This window comes from Chanodichthys erythropterus, chromosome 1 (genome assembly GCF_024489055.1).
Source record: "Chanodichthys erythropterus isolate Z2021 chromosome 1, ASM2448905v1, whole genome shotgun sequence".
In the NCBI taxonomy this organism is placed as follows: domain Eukaryota; kingdom Metazoa; phylum Chordata; class Actinopteri; order Cypriniformes; family Xenocyprididae; genus Chanodichthys; species Chanodichthys erythropterus.
The window spans coordinates 4,269,848-4,284,611 of record NC_090221.1 but is presented as its reverse complement, the minus strand read 5'-3'; the positions used below and the strand labels follow the sequence as shown (position 1 = coordinate 4,284,611).

The 14,764-nt window shown below is 36.3% G+C and overlaps 1 protein-coding gene across 4 annotated transcripts; it reads left to right on the top strand.

Annotated features, from left to right (window-relative positions):
* The first annotated feature begins 1,366 nt into the window (after positions 1–1,366).
* On the top strand, positions 1,367–14,763 carry matr3l1.1 (matrin 3-like 1.1). Of its 4 annotated transcripts, none has more exons than XM_067385187.1 (22): positions 1,367–1,466; positions 2,213–3,658; positions 4,392–4,453; positions 5,896–5,934; positions 6,027–6,076; positions 6,161–6,276; positions 6,363–6,473; positions 6,597–6,722; positions 7,384–7,500; positions 7,609–7,733; positions 7,897–8,884; positions 9,517–9,586; positions 9,733–9,767; positions 9,889–10,020; positions 10,410–10,549; positions 10,662–10,854; positions 10,968–11,099; positions 11,185–11,315; positions 12,059–12,116; positions 12,698–12,833; positions 13,090–13,211; positions 14,486–14,763. In XM_067385187.1, the coding sequence occupies exons 2-22, from the start codon at positions 2,414–2,416 to the stop codon at positions 14,513–14,515; spliced, it is 4,158 nt and encodes a 1,385-aa protein (XP_067241288.1). In that variant the 5' UTR covers positions 1,367–1,466; positions 2,213–2,413; the 3' UTR covers positions 14,516–14,763. The 4 variants fall into 4 exon arrangements, with proteins under 4 accessions (XP_067241288.1, XP_067241297.1, XP_067241314.1 ...); XM_067385205.1 differs by having other exon boundaries at positions 1,379–1,462; XM_067385196.1 differs by having other exon boundaries at positions 1,375–3,658.
* Position 14,764: the final 1 nt, after the last annotated feature.

Sequence of the window (14,764 nt, the reverse complement as noted above, 5' to 3'; positions counted from 1 at the left end):
CCTCCACAGGTCAAAGTTTGAACTGATTATTATATACTTTCACTAGCATATTGTATATGACAATTTAGTGTTTGAAGCTAAGCCCTTTAGCCTTTTGAAGCTGCACTGAAACTGTAAATTTGACCTTCCAACCGTTTGGGCCAATTGAAGTCCACTATAAGGAGAAAAATCCTGGAATGTTTTCATCAAAAACCTTAATTTCTTTTCGACTGAAGAAAAAAGGACAGGGACATCTTGGATGACATGGGGGTGAGTAAATTATCAGGAAATTTTTATGTGAAAGTGGACTAATCCTTTAAATATGGATATGTTTTTACACAAACGCTTCGCTTCAGAAGGTCTTTATTAACCCCTGGAGCCGTGTGGTATTTTTACCGATGTGGATGGAGACACTTCATCGTTGATCCTGTTCACTGCCGTTATAAAGCTTGGATGCTTCAGAATATTTATTAATATATTTCCTATTGTGTTCATCAGAAAGAAGAAATTCATATACACCTAGAATGGCTTGAGGGTGAGTAAAGCTTGGGCTAATTTTCATTTGAAAGTGAACTAATCCTTTAAATTTCAGTTATGTCATAGCGATTTAGAAGTTTAACACATTGTATGCCTTAATTGCTGCTACTACTGTGTTTTTGTTTTCCTCTTATTTCATTAAACTTGAAGCATTCCTCAGACTCAGCTTGACTTTATAGGCCAAATAGGCCTTTATAGGTCTTTTGTGTGTGTGTGTGTTTTGAAAGGAGATACAATATGTGACCTAAGTCAGAGCGTGTGGGTAACTTAAAGCAATCTTTAAACAATCAAATAATTTTGTAAAAAAAAAAAAATATATATATATATATATATATATATATATATATATTTTTTTTTATTTATTTTTTTTTTTACTTGGCACCATTTGTTAACAATGATAGACTTCAAGGCTTTGTAAATGTCCAGAAAATATTCTGTACTTGATTCTCCCTTCCTTGTATGTATATTAGCGTCTCTGTCTCTGTTATATAAGACCTAAAATATTTACAGGGATTTTGAGATAAAAAATAATAATAAAAAAACAAATGGGTTTACCTAATTTTACCAGGGCAGCCATAGTTTTCTCATATTACTTTAGTTAGTACAGCTATTGTTACTACTGCAACATCAGTTAAAATAGATATTGACAAACATTTTATTACATTGGTGCTGAATGCCAAGTTATCACAGCTGTGATCTCATTTAACTATGAACAAGTTCAATTTCAACCAATCAATGCTATACTATTTGTGTAGCCTAATAAACGGGTCGTTTTTGTTATTAAGAGTGATATTTACTTCGTAAAACAAACAACGCCTCTGTGGTGACTTTTATTTTTAAAGATTGCACCATTTCCGGTTTTGAAAAAACGAGACGAGAAGAACAACCTTGATCAGAGCTGCTGCTTTACAGATTTTCATTGACCAGTTCTCTTATTCCAGCGTGTGTAGGTGAGTTTATATAAATGGCTAAGATTAAATTATTATTTTTCTACGTAATATATGTAATTTTCTGATGCGTCATATCGTGGTCGTTGAATTTGCGGGGAAAATGGCGCTTAGCATCAGGCCCGGACGCGAATGATTCACCTTTCATGCAAAACAACCCCAAATCATTCTTTACCTCTATGTTAGAAAAATAATCTCCGTTACTGATTAATTCATTGAGGTAGTTTATATGAAATCGCCTACTGTGACATGCAATGATTTTCTTCTTATTTAATAATTTACATTTTTCATAATATCTTTATTGTAACTTCATATTAAATAGGAAACTACATAAAAATACTATATAAAAATCGTGTTGAAATGAAAGCAAAAGTGATTAAAAGTTGTGTGGAGACTGCATAAAAGTGCTTTGTAAAAAATCATGTTGAAACGAAAGTAAAAGTGATTTAAAGGTTATAGGGGAAAGGGTAACGTTGCTTTCCCTTATATTATGTATACAATATAACCTAAAATCTTAATGAACTAAGAAAAGTGTATGATGATAATAAGTTTTATTTATATAGCACCTTTCCAGAGCTCAATGACTACAGTGTACATAACAATGGATATATGTCAGCTATCAGTTTATTGATGTACCAAGGTTATTTACTTTACTACTTGTCATAATACTGGCTTGATACAGCTGAAGTTTTATAAAGCAAATCCAGTGACATCCACAAAGTGTGAATGATTTGATTTTTCATCTCAAGGTAAGACCGATACAGGTGACGCACCTCACTGGATTCACCGGCAGATCTTCCACCTGGAGCTGACCTCTACAATATTTTAACATCAATATAAGGAGATTCTCCTTATTAACATCTTTTTAGCAGGTGAACAGCAACCATCACTGCTTTTTTGGCAGTGCCTGAAAGATCCTACACTCATTTGACCACATTTGACTTTGAGACATGTCTTACAATCCTCCATATCGAAACCCACCAGATGGTTTCAGCGCAAACAATGACAAGTACAAAGACCAACAACGAATTCATCCCCGGGAGTCTAACGCTTACATGTCAAGAATTAGGAGCACATCTTCAGAGCAGACCTCTCTATCCTCATCAGAGCTGTCGATCTTCCCACCTGGTAAGGCTTTGTCCTTTCTGCATAGCTGTGGACTGGATGCGGAAGACCTTAAAACTCTGGCCGAGCTTCCTGAGCATCTCATCACAGCCGATGCTCTTCCTGACCTTCTTGCAGAGATCAAAAAGAAGAAAGTGTCCAGCGCTTCTACATCTAGGTCCAGTGCGCTCCAAGCCAGTACATCAACTCGCTCCTGGGATGATAGGAGCCACACTCAGTCGGTTGAGTATCCATTGGATTTGCCTGTGCGTCAGTCGTATTCCCTAAATCGAGAGCAAGTTCCGACCTGGGATGACCGCTGGGGAAATGTCCAACAAACAAGCTCGGCAGCACGCACGTACTCCAGTTCAGAGCCAAACTATGTGGTTGAGTATAATCATCTGAAAGACAAAAAGTCTTATTTTGATAAAGCGTCGTCTTATGACACAGAACCATCAAGGCAGAAAACATCAGTTGTCCCGCAGTCTTACACCAACTACAGCCAATCCTCACATCTGTCCAGTAGGGACATCGGCCAATCCTCACATCTCTCCAGTAGGGACATCAGTCATTCCTCACAACGCTCTGGCAGAGACCTCGGTCAGTCCTCGCATCTGTCCGGTAGAGACCTCAATCCATCTTCGCAACGCTCTAGCAGAGATATCAACCAGTCCTCACACCTGTCCAGTAGAGATGTCAGTCTGTCAAGCAGGAACGTTGCTCTACCGTCACTCCTGTCTAGCAGAGATGTCGGTGCACCCTCAGTTTTGTCCAGCAGAGGCATCGCTTCACACTCGCTCCAGTCCAGAAGAGACCTCGGTCCACCTTCAAACCTGTCCAGCAGAGACATCGGCTCGTCTTCGTACTTGTCCAGCAGAGACGTTGGTCTACCCTCGCTCCTGTCCATTAGAGACCTTGCTCCACCTTCACGCCTGTCCAGCAGAGATGCCAGTCAGCCTTTACGTCAACGGAAGAGAGAGGTGATCCATATAGTGCCTACAAGGAAGGAGGCGTCAGATTTCCATGGGAAAACTCCACCAGTATTTCCCGATGCATGCGTACTCTGCGAAATCACTGTCCTCTCTAGCAAGGTAAGTAGCCTTTTTGTTCTCAGATTCTACATTACCAGCTATTTACCAAACAATTTCAGGCAAAATACACATGAGCGTACTGGGGCATACGAGGTAAGTCCAAGTAGCTTGTTTATTATCCTTGTAGGTTGTAATGCGTTAACGGCATAGTTTAATCCAAAATTAAATTTGTAATTTATTCATCCGAACATGATACGGACAATAAGCAATAAAACAGTCCATTCAACTTGTGCACTGTATGCCAAATCTTCAGAAGCCTTTTGATAACTAGACTTAAAGTCGTTATCCTCAAATCTCTTTCCCACTTTCACATATACGAATTTGCTGTCCGGTCACGAGACGTGCAAGAACCAATGGTGTTTGATGTCACTGACTCCATACTGGGTGTGACACACATTGATACAACAAGTATGCACATGCAGGAATAATATTTTAGAAATATGGTGGAATGGAAAATTCTTACTGGATAATTGACAGACTGGTCATTGTTCTTTTGTTTAACGTATTCTGTTGAGAAAGAAAACACCAAAAATTCAAAATTTTTAATTGAATTTGATAGAATATTTAGTTGAAGGGCCTATAATTTATCATTGTGAAATCAATCAGCACAAGTCAGTATGCATTACTTTTGTAAATGCTTTCATTTAAAATCGTATGGACACAGACTATAAATGTACTTTTTAAATTGTGGTGAGTTATGATTGAATTTTGAGAGATGTTACTTGTGTTTTAGGATTGGTCCGTGCATGTAAAAGGACCCCAACATGCTAATAGTCAACTCAGTCTTGTTGAAAAGTAAGTTTTCTTCAACTTTGCTCTTTAATTTTGTTTTCAAACTCTTTTGCAGTTATGTTGTCGTTAGATATTAATTTCTGGCCAACACTGAAAGTCAAATGGTTTAAGAAACCCATATTTGGAGTGAGGACGGTAACAATTTAAAGGGTAAGTTCACCCAAAAATGAAAATAATGTAATTTATTACTTGCCCTCATGTCCTTCTCCACCTGTAAGATCTTCGTTCATCTTCAGAACACAAATTAAGATATTTTTGATTAAATCCGATGGCTCCGTGAGGCCTGCATAGACAGCAATTACATTTCCTCTATCAAGATCCATTAATGTACTAAAAACATATTTAAATCAGTTCATGCAAGTACAGTGGTTCGACCTTAATATTATAAAGCGATGAGAATATTTTGTGCGTGAAAAAAAAAAAATAAATAACGACTTTTTAACAATATCTAGTGATGGCCGATTTCAAAACACTGCTTCATGAAGCTTCGGAGCTTTACGAATCAAATCAGTGGTTCGGAGTGCCAAAGTTACGTGATTTCAGCAGTTTGGCGGTTTGATACAAGATCCAAATCACTGATTCGACTCAAAAGATTCATAACGCTCCGAAGCAGTGTTTTTAAATGGGCCATCACTAGATATTGTTAAAAAGTCGTTATTTAGTTGGTTTTTTTTCACGCACACAAAATATTCTCATCGCTTTATAATATTAAGGTAGAACCACTGTACTCGCATGAACTGATTTAAATATGTTTTTAGTATCTTTATGGATCTTGAGAGAGGAAATGTCATTGCTGGCTATGCAGGCCTCTCGGAGCCATCGGATTTAATCAAAAAGATCTTAATTTGTGTCCTGAAGATGAACGAAGATCTTACGGGTGAAGAACGGCATGAGGGTAAGTAATAAATGACATTATTTTCTTTTTTGGGTGAACTAACCCTTTAACAGGAAACATAAGTCAGTGTACAAAAAAGGGCTAGAAAACACTTTTATTCAGAAACATGCTTGCATGGCATATTTCAAAATGTATCACCTGAATGTGTTTTATATTTTCTATCCTGTTAAGTTGAAATGTTTTATATAATAACGTACATTTTATGGATGATATTGACCTTTGTGTTTGCCATGTAAATAGTCATGATGCTAACATGGTGTAAACTTGATAAACAAATGAACATACAAACAGTAAACATCTTTGTGACATTTTATAAAGGAGTAATAATATTTTGTATTAATATCTTGATGTGGTATAACCTCTTTGTGTAAGTTAAAGTTCCTGTTGCTCCTCTAGTAGAGCATGATAGTAACATCTGCAGTCATTGGTTTAGTTCCACTCACAAACTAAATAATGCAAACTTTGAATGCATTGAAACCATTGGATAAATGCAAATGCCAAAATGTTCAAATGTAAACAAATGTTTTACACAATTATCCTTGTCCATTAGATATCCAGAGTGGGATCAGACAATCCAATCTGCTCGAAGGTAGATTTATTCCCTCCTTTATATCTTTGGTAAAACAGCACATTTCCAAAAAATTTGTTGGCTTACAATGCTAAACTTATACACTTTAACAGAAATGAGTCCAGACCTGAGAGTTCAAAGTCCAGAACAACTCAGGAACGAGGTAAAGCCTTTAACCCATCATTTGATAGTCATTTGATCATCAATATATGTGGTTTTATTTTGATTGTGTTTTGCTCTTTTCCAGGTGGAACCTCAAGAAGTAGAAATGGATCGTCAGGCAGCAGAGTTGTTGCCTCGAGTAGTAAAAAAGAATCATCAAGCAGTAAAAACCAGAATAAAACCACAGCAACAACAACGAAGGTGAGTTTTTGTTTTTGATGTTCTGTTTCACTTGCTGCTGTAGATGTTATAATGTTCAGACAATATTTGTCAATATTTGAATACAGTGCAAAGTGGTGTGTGTGAAGTTCGAAGTGGATGACGTGGACGAAGCATACCTGAAAAAATTGCTTGGCCAGTTTGGAGCTATTATCAAAATTATCATGTTTCCTAAATTGGTATGGCATTTTATATTTTATGTATAACTCTCAACAAATTTATATGAATCCATTGTATGCTTAAATGAGCTTTAATAATTGTTCTTGTAATTTTTTTTGTCAATAAATATTACATTTTTGTAGGCTTTTGTGGAGATGGGAACAGCGGGCCAAGCAGAGGATATAGTAAAATATTTCTTACACAACCCCTTGTGCATCAGAGGAGAAATGATACAAATCACTCTGTCTGCAGCATTCAGTTTCCTACAGGTGAGTAATGATCATTATACGTTTGTTAAATGTTTTAAGATTGAAGGTGCTGTAGACCACAACTTTTGATGTCAGGACCACCAAATAGGAGTACCCTCTTCCTAAAATATAAATACAGCTACATATTTTCATATATTAAACGTTTTCATACAGTATAAGAAAATATTAAGTGTGATATTAGAAAGGCAACATGTTGTCTTTCGCACAGTCAAATGCACAGCCTTGCAAAGCATACTTCATTTGACTCATAGGGATACACAGGTGTTCGACGCATGCACAGTTTTGAGCAATCTTTCGACAACCCATGTAAACATCTTTGTATTCTTTCATGCTAGAGTTGTTCAAATGAGGTTACTTTCTCCATCATCGCTGTAGCTTGCATGTGTTCCGCTCTCTTCTGTTTATGCAGTTTTTCTTTGACTACCGTGTGAATTAACGCACCCAAGGCACGGTTGCCACTTTAAGGATAAACGATCAACTTAATGCACTCAGCTTCTTCCTTCCCAGCCTAGAGAATCAAATTCAGTTATATCTGGAAGATGTCAGGGATATTTTCCAAGTGCCATTACTTACGCCACCAAAGTGACTTGCATGCATTTGGTTTGTTTTAGTTTAGAGATTTGCCACTAATGGTGATTGAATGATTTCCCTTATGTTTCAGAGTTCTCTTGTTGTGAGTTTTTCACCATTACCTGCTGGAGATGGCATAAGCTCTGAGTTGACAGCCATTGCTAAGCGTTTCGGATCAGTAAAAAAATCGCTGTTTCTGCCAAGCCGGGTAACCAAACTCTTTATTGTGCAAATATTCAATTATTCACTTATTCTTATGCCATGTTCTGTCTCTTCAGTTACCTATATAGTGTAAAGACTCTGTGTATTTGTACAGGGTTATGTGGAGATGGCCACTGTGGAAGAGGCCAGCAAATTGGTGGAGCACTATTCAACAAATTCACTCAAATTAAAGGGAAAAACCATCAATGTTTGCTTCTCATCTGAGTACCAGACGCTTGGGTAAACTTGTTCTCCTGATTTTATGCTGACTTTTTTATTTTGCATTACTATTTACTGTGTTTTGGATAATGCTAGTAATGTTATGTACTTGACCTTAATCTGATGTGCATTTTTCCATTCTGCTTCTAAAATAACATGTTTAATATTTCACTTCATGATCCAGTGATGTTGATAAAGAAAAATCACCAGTACCTTATAGCAGCAGGAGAAGGAGAAGTAACAGCCCAAAAAGGAGATCCCGTAGTTCCCGAAGAGACTCTCCCAGCCCCAAACGAAGAGCCTCTGAAGAAAGCTCCAGGTCTCGCAGGAGTCACGACTCTAAGAAACGAGAAGAAAGTCGAAGCTCTCGGGAGAAAACCAAGGAGAGCTCTAGACGGGACAGCTCGTCTAAATCCCATTCCAAAAGAAGCTCTCCTTCAAAAGACCAAAAACAGAACGATAAAACCGATGAGAGTGTGGAGGAGAAGGTTGAAGAAGACAACGATCAGTCTGAGGTCATGGAGGACGATAGTGATCTTGAAGGAGTGGCAGTTATAGCAGATGATGGTGAAGAACTGAATTCAGAAGATGAGTTCACAGTAGATGAAGACCAAGATGATGAGGAATATGATATCACAGATGCTCTGACAGAAGAGGATATACCTGAAGACACCCAAACTGTGGAAGAGTCAAATGATCAGACTAAACCTTCAGACATGGAAACATCGAATGTACAGTCAGAGACATCAGAGTGTGTACCAACTGCTACAACTTCAGATAAATCAAGTGATTGTAAGGAAGCCCAGGAGCTTGAACAAGGAGAGCAGAAAGAGCTTGAACAAGGAGAGCAGAAAGAGCTTGAACAAGGAGAGCAGAAAGAGCTTGAACAAGGAGAGCAGAAAGAGCTTGAACAAGGAGAGCAGAAAGAGCTTGAACAAGGAGAGCAGAAAGAGCTTCAAAAAGAAGAGCAAAAGGAGCCTCAACAAGAAGAGCTCCAACAAGGAGAGCAAAAAGAGCCTCAACAAGGAGAGCAGAAAGAGCTTAAAAAAGAAGAGCAAAAGGAGCCTCAACAAGAAGATCTCCAACAAGGAGAGCAAAAAGAGCTTCAAAAAGAAGAGGAAGAAGAGCTTCAACAAGGAGACCAAAATGATGAAACTGTGGAAATGGAAGAGGTAAACTCAACTGAGAATAACAGTTACATACATTTTGAAGTTATGATTGACATTCAGCAGCAAGAGAAGCAAATCATAAAATTGTCATGGTCTAGCAGCTGTTGAGCTCATTCAGGCAACACATGTTCAAATTTTGCTTGCATTTCCCAATCTCCCTTTTGATTGAATAGAAATGTAGGTAGTTGAGGTTGAATACTCCTAATGCACACGTAACTGTATTTGCACGAGTTGAGTTGCTTGGAAGTTTAATTCCAAATGAAGACGGAAGAGTAGTTTGTGTAGTTGTTGGTTTAACAGATAAATCTATGTTTTTGTGGTGCCTGCGGAGATGCCCTGCCATGTTAGTTGTGCTGCCAGTGAGAGAATATGGTACACGCACATAGAATAGCTTGCAAACTGTTGTTTTTTTGTCGACAACAGTTTGCAAGCAAGCTTGGCAAGCAACCGGACACGACATGGGGGCGTGGCAGCATCGACGATTCCATTTTTTTAATTCGAAGTTTGAGATTGTGACTTAATTTCGGTCGATTTCAATTTAAAATCGAAATCGTGACACCTTTAACAGTTATTAATGTTGCATTCTATATTTAAAAAATGTAAAGAAACAAATCTGTCCTGTTCCGTTTGTGTTGAAGTCAACAGATTTCCCTGAGAACTTGTCCACCTCAGATGAATTTAAGGAAGAAATGCTGACAGAACAAGGTATTTATTTTACAGTTACTCAATAATTCAACCATAAAAGCAATGAAGTTCTGCTGTATGTTTATCTAAAACAAAGGTTTTGTGTAGTTCTCTTCCTTTTTGGAGATTTCTGAGATAATCAAGGAAGTATGCTCATTTTGTTTTAGGTGATGAAAAAGAGATCTCGGCTTCAAGCACTGAGGTTAGTCTGTTTGCTTTTCAAAGGGTTTGTAATTGTGTATTTATGGAACAAAAATCATGATGTCTTCTATTAATTACCCAAATGGATTTTGAGTTCTGTATAATTTGCTTAATTTCTTTAGGAAAAGTATGGCAGAGTTCTTGAGGTGGCAGGTTTCCCAGTTGCTAAAAAATTTAGTGAAAAAGATTTGCTGAGAATTGGGGAAAAATACGGAGAAGTGGCAGACTGCTGTTTGGTTCGCGTCAATCGAAAGGTGATCAAATTAAACAATCTCAACACTAAATAGAAGGGAAAAAGTGTATGCAAAATAAGTAAATCATCAAACTGTTCATATGCAGTCTTTAATTTTTGTAATTCTTGCATATTATTAAATGTGCGCCTCTTTGAAACTCAAACGAAATGGATGCCGTAGAGATATCAAACCCTTCTTAGTCGCAAGTCCAAAAATCAAGAAGTCAATTGATACAATCTTTGAAGTCTTGCAAAATTTAAAAATAATAAATGATTACATTTTATAAGATTTTCATGGTGGTTATTCAGTATCACCAGCCCTACTCTTAAGTGTTCATAATATGTGATTGTACGATTTGTCTGCATGATATATGTAGAAATTCAGCAGTTTTAATCATGTTTTCTTTGCAGGTGGAGAAGGCATTAATTGAGATGGTGAATGCTGCTGATGCTGCCAAACTTGAAGCCGAGTCTAAAAGGCAGCGCATTAGACTAGGTGGCAAAATCTTGAGGATAACTGTGTCAAACACGTACAGCCAAGTGAATACAGGGTAACTTACATTCAAATTTCTTAAATAAAATCCTTTTCTTGATTTATTGTGCTTGGGTGTTCTGATGTGAAATGAGAAACACAACAGATGTTTGATTCTGTTTTTGGAAAAGTGTTGACTCTGACTCTGAAAGAGCGGAAAGTCAGGAACATGTTGAAGAGAAAATGGAGGAGCCCTCATGCTCATTGCCATCCAGTCAGGAGAGTACAGTACTGATGACCGAGACGGAGACCTCTGAAGAAGCTGCTGAGTCTCAGAAGGAAACCAACACGGATGTAATCTTGCAAATGTCTAGTGATGAGGAGGTAAAATCAAAAAAATAATTTAACACAGGGTTCAAAATGAATCTCTAATATAATATAATTCTTTTTCTGGGGGCCACATAACATGTGAAAACAACTTTTTTCCAATACTTCAGGAAGTGTATGGCAGAGTTCTCCGGATCAGAAATCTTCCAATGCCTGATGAATACACTGATGCAGATTTTCTGAGCATCGCAGAACCGTATGGGAAAGTCAAACGTCATTGGATGTTTCGCCTCCATCGAACAGTTAGTAAATATAACTGCCATATGTATTTTGAACACATTCAGTGATTTCATCATTGAAATCTAACAATTGTCTTTTTTTTCCCAGGGACTTATTGAAATGGAAAATGCCTGTGATGCTGAGAAGGTTGTATCTGCAGCCAATATGAATAAAATTACAGTCGCTGGAAAACATCCCAAGGTTTCAGTGTCTACCAAACATGCCCATTTAAATAAAAGGTAATGGATATTGAATTGAATTTATATACTTAATGCACTTGACTCTTCATAGGAGCTTGTTATTAAAAATGCACGTTCAGAACTTTGAACCCATATTGAGAATTGTTTCCTAAGAACCCATATTGAGAATTGCAAACAAATTATTATTATTAGCAATGTAATTATCAATTAGTCAAGTGATGTCACTTTACAATAATGAAAAATGCATTTATATTGGAAAAAACACTTGAAAAAAGCTGCTTTGGACAAATCCACAACACAATCCAACACAAAGTCGCTATTAAATGTTACTGAGCATGAATGATTAATATCAACCAGTTGGAATACGACAGGAAAAAAAGTTCAGTAACTTTGATTCAAGTATTTTTTTCTAACTAAATATTTATTGGACATTTAAATTTAGGTTTTAAAAGCAGTGTTTAATTGACTGCTACATCTATTAAAGGTAATGATCTTCTTTTTGAGAACAGTAACTAATGGAATTGCAATTTATGATGAGATACAAAGTCTCTTACAATCACAGGAAAAATTGTCACATATTACTATTCTTCTGACTGATAACTGGAAAAACACTAAATTTCATGCTGTTATATAGCATTATGTTTTTAATTTTTTTTTTTTTTTTTTGCCTTTTAGCCTTCAATTTGCACATTGTGTATTTTTTACATGTAAAATTCTGAAAATAATCATGCATTGCTTCACTACACTGAATTTGCTTCTTTCCGTTTTGTATTGTTTGATAGGTACTTTCAACATGGACCTTGTGATGGTTCAGTACAAACATCTACTGAGTTGGAGAAGGTAAAGGATGAATCCAAGGAACCGTTTACACAACTCCATTTTTGACCAAAATGGAAAACATTTTATTACAACAGCATTTTGGCCGTTCATTTACATGACAATGGTGTTTTCGGGGCCTGAAAATGCGAACTTTTAAAAATGGGTTTCAAAGTGCAAGTTTTTGAAAACAATACCGTTATCGTCTATATGTAAACAACAATAACGCAAATTGTTGAAAACAGTGATGTCATGCGCATGTTCAGTCTATTTGTGTATTGTCTTTTTACAAAATGGCATTGCCAACTACTTGCCTGGCAGCAGAATACAGATTTTATTTAGTCGTTTTCATGGATCTGTGTGAACGGGGATCGTTTCACAACATTGCCATCTGTACACGAAAAAAACAAAGGAAAAACTTTTCCATTTTTAGTACATTGTTGTCGTGTAAACGTATCATAAGACCCCAAAACTGTTTTTCTGAGCACATCAGTGAATGTTGAAGTCAATTACTGTCACGGTATTATTTTGCAATTGACACCATGTACTGCCTTGCAGTATACATACTGATACTGAGTGTTTAATAATGAATACGCTGGTTTTAGGAGTTGTGGAGTGATAATCCGGATGTCGACTCCCAGGAAGATGAGAAACCGGTTTCTGCCATTGATGACGGAAATGAAATGGTGGAAAATTCAGACAGTGTTTCAGAGGCACAAACACCCGTGATGGATCCAGTGGGTAAGAGCACACTCTTTAGACATACCGTGTAGGGTTCCAACACTTATGGAAAACCTGGATATAAGGGATTTTAAAATTGTGATTTCCAGACCTGAAGCTGTCCTGGAAATATCTATAGCACTTCAACACATTAATTAAAATGTGAATGTCCTTCATATTATGTCGCTACCATATAATAAAAGCAGTAAGGCACTCAAGGCCATGATATAGGCACAATCCAGCTCTGCACAACTGATCTACTGTACTTTACCAACAGGCACAGATTTTGTTCGCCCTGTTGTGGGTTACTTCTGCAGCTTATGTAATGCCATCTATGCCAGTGAGGAAGAGGCCAAGGATGAGCACTGCAGGACACCCTTGCATCATCAAAAGCTGAAGGCATGATTATTTTGTATATCTATATCAGTGTTAATTTTGTCAACATTTTTTTACGGACGAAAAAGAGACCATGGCTAAATAAAAATGTGTTTGAATGACTAAAACTATGACTAAAATCTTCTCTAATTTTCGTCAACAAATAAAAACGAAATGAAAATGATAGAGAGGGACAATTTGGGAATATCCAGTCGACTGCTGTCCTGTGTGGAAGATGCACACATTTGAAGTAACGTACTTATCTAACCGCGGGAAAAAGTGGCGCTGTTACTGCTTCGCATTTAATGAATAGCGCACATTTATGCCAATTGATTGCTTATAAGCTAATGTTGATGAATTTTGACACAATGTTTAAATGGTCATATGTTTTAAATGGTTGTAAGTGCATATTTTATCTCCCTCATCTGAACTTAAATGAGCAGCCTGCTACTGTGCAGACTGCAGATATTTCAGAATAAGAGTCACTGTGTATTTAATTTAATTTCTATTTAATTCGTAGTAAACTATATCTTCTGTCACAGGAAGGAAAGACTAAGAACATTATTTGACACATTCTATATATTTTACAGGTATAAGAGTTATTAAAGTTAACTAAACCTAAAAAGAATAAAAAAATCTTCATTACTTGAAATAAATGTTAACTGAAATAAAAAAATAAATATATAAAAAATTTAAATTTGTTTCATTTAATCTAGTTTTCAAGCTTTAGCTTAGCATGAAGTACTGAAATAACTAAATCTATATAGACATTTAAAAGCAAAAACTAAAACACATAACCACAAAAACTAAAATTACAATGAAAGCAGAAAAACTAATACAAAATTTTAAACAAAAACTATTAGTACCTCAATGATCAATGTGTCGATCCCTGACAAGTACTGAATTGAGCTCTTTCGTGTCTTTTTGCACTTAAACGGTCAAAAACCGTCTGCTTTGGCGAGTAAAAGTACAGCTGGTTGTCTTAAGTGAACATAAACAGTTTGGAGAATATCAGATGTATATCAGTGTATTAGATCTGTGTATTGTTAGAGAAATGCTTACTTAATGCATTACAATTGAACTAAATAACAATCAACTAAATTTACTGTAGATATAGTCAATAAATATGACTAAAATATGACTAAAACTAAATGGCATTTTAGTCAAAAGACTGTCTAAAACTAAATAAAAATTTGCTGTCAAAATTAACACTGATCTATATATCCGTTTGCATCAGATTTGATATTTTATTGGTAATGTGGTGAAACTTACATATGTTCTTATTCTCTTTCTCTTAGGAGCACAAGGAGCGAAACAGTTCATCATAAACCATGACAAGAATCAAGACGATCCAGAAATCCCTCATAGACACTTAATGATGATGGTTATTTCACATAATATGCTTTATATGATTGAGCATTTCCATACAAATGCAAATTATTTTAATTTCACCCTGTGTTTGTTGTTCTTCTGTTTCATTATTGATTTTATCTAGTATAATCAACAGAAAAGTCATGATGTTGTACTTTTTTGCAATATACTGTTCAATTTATAACTAAAACAATGCAGTAGAATTG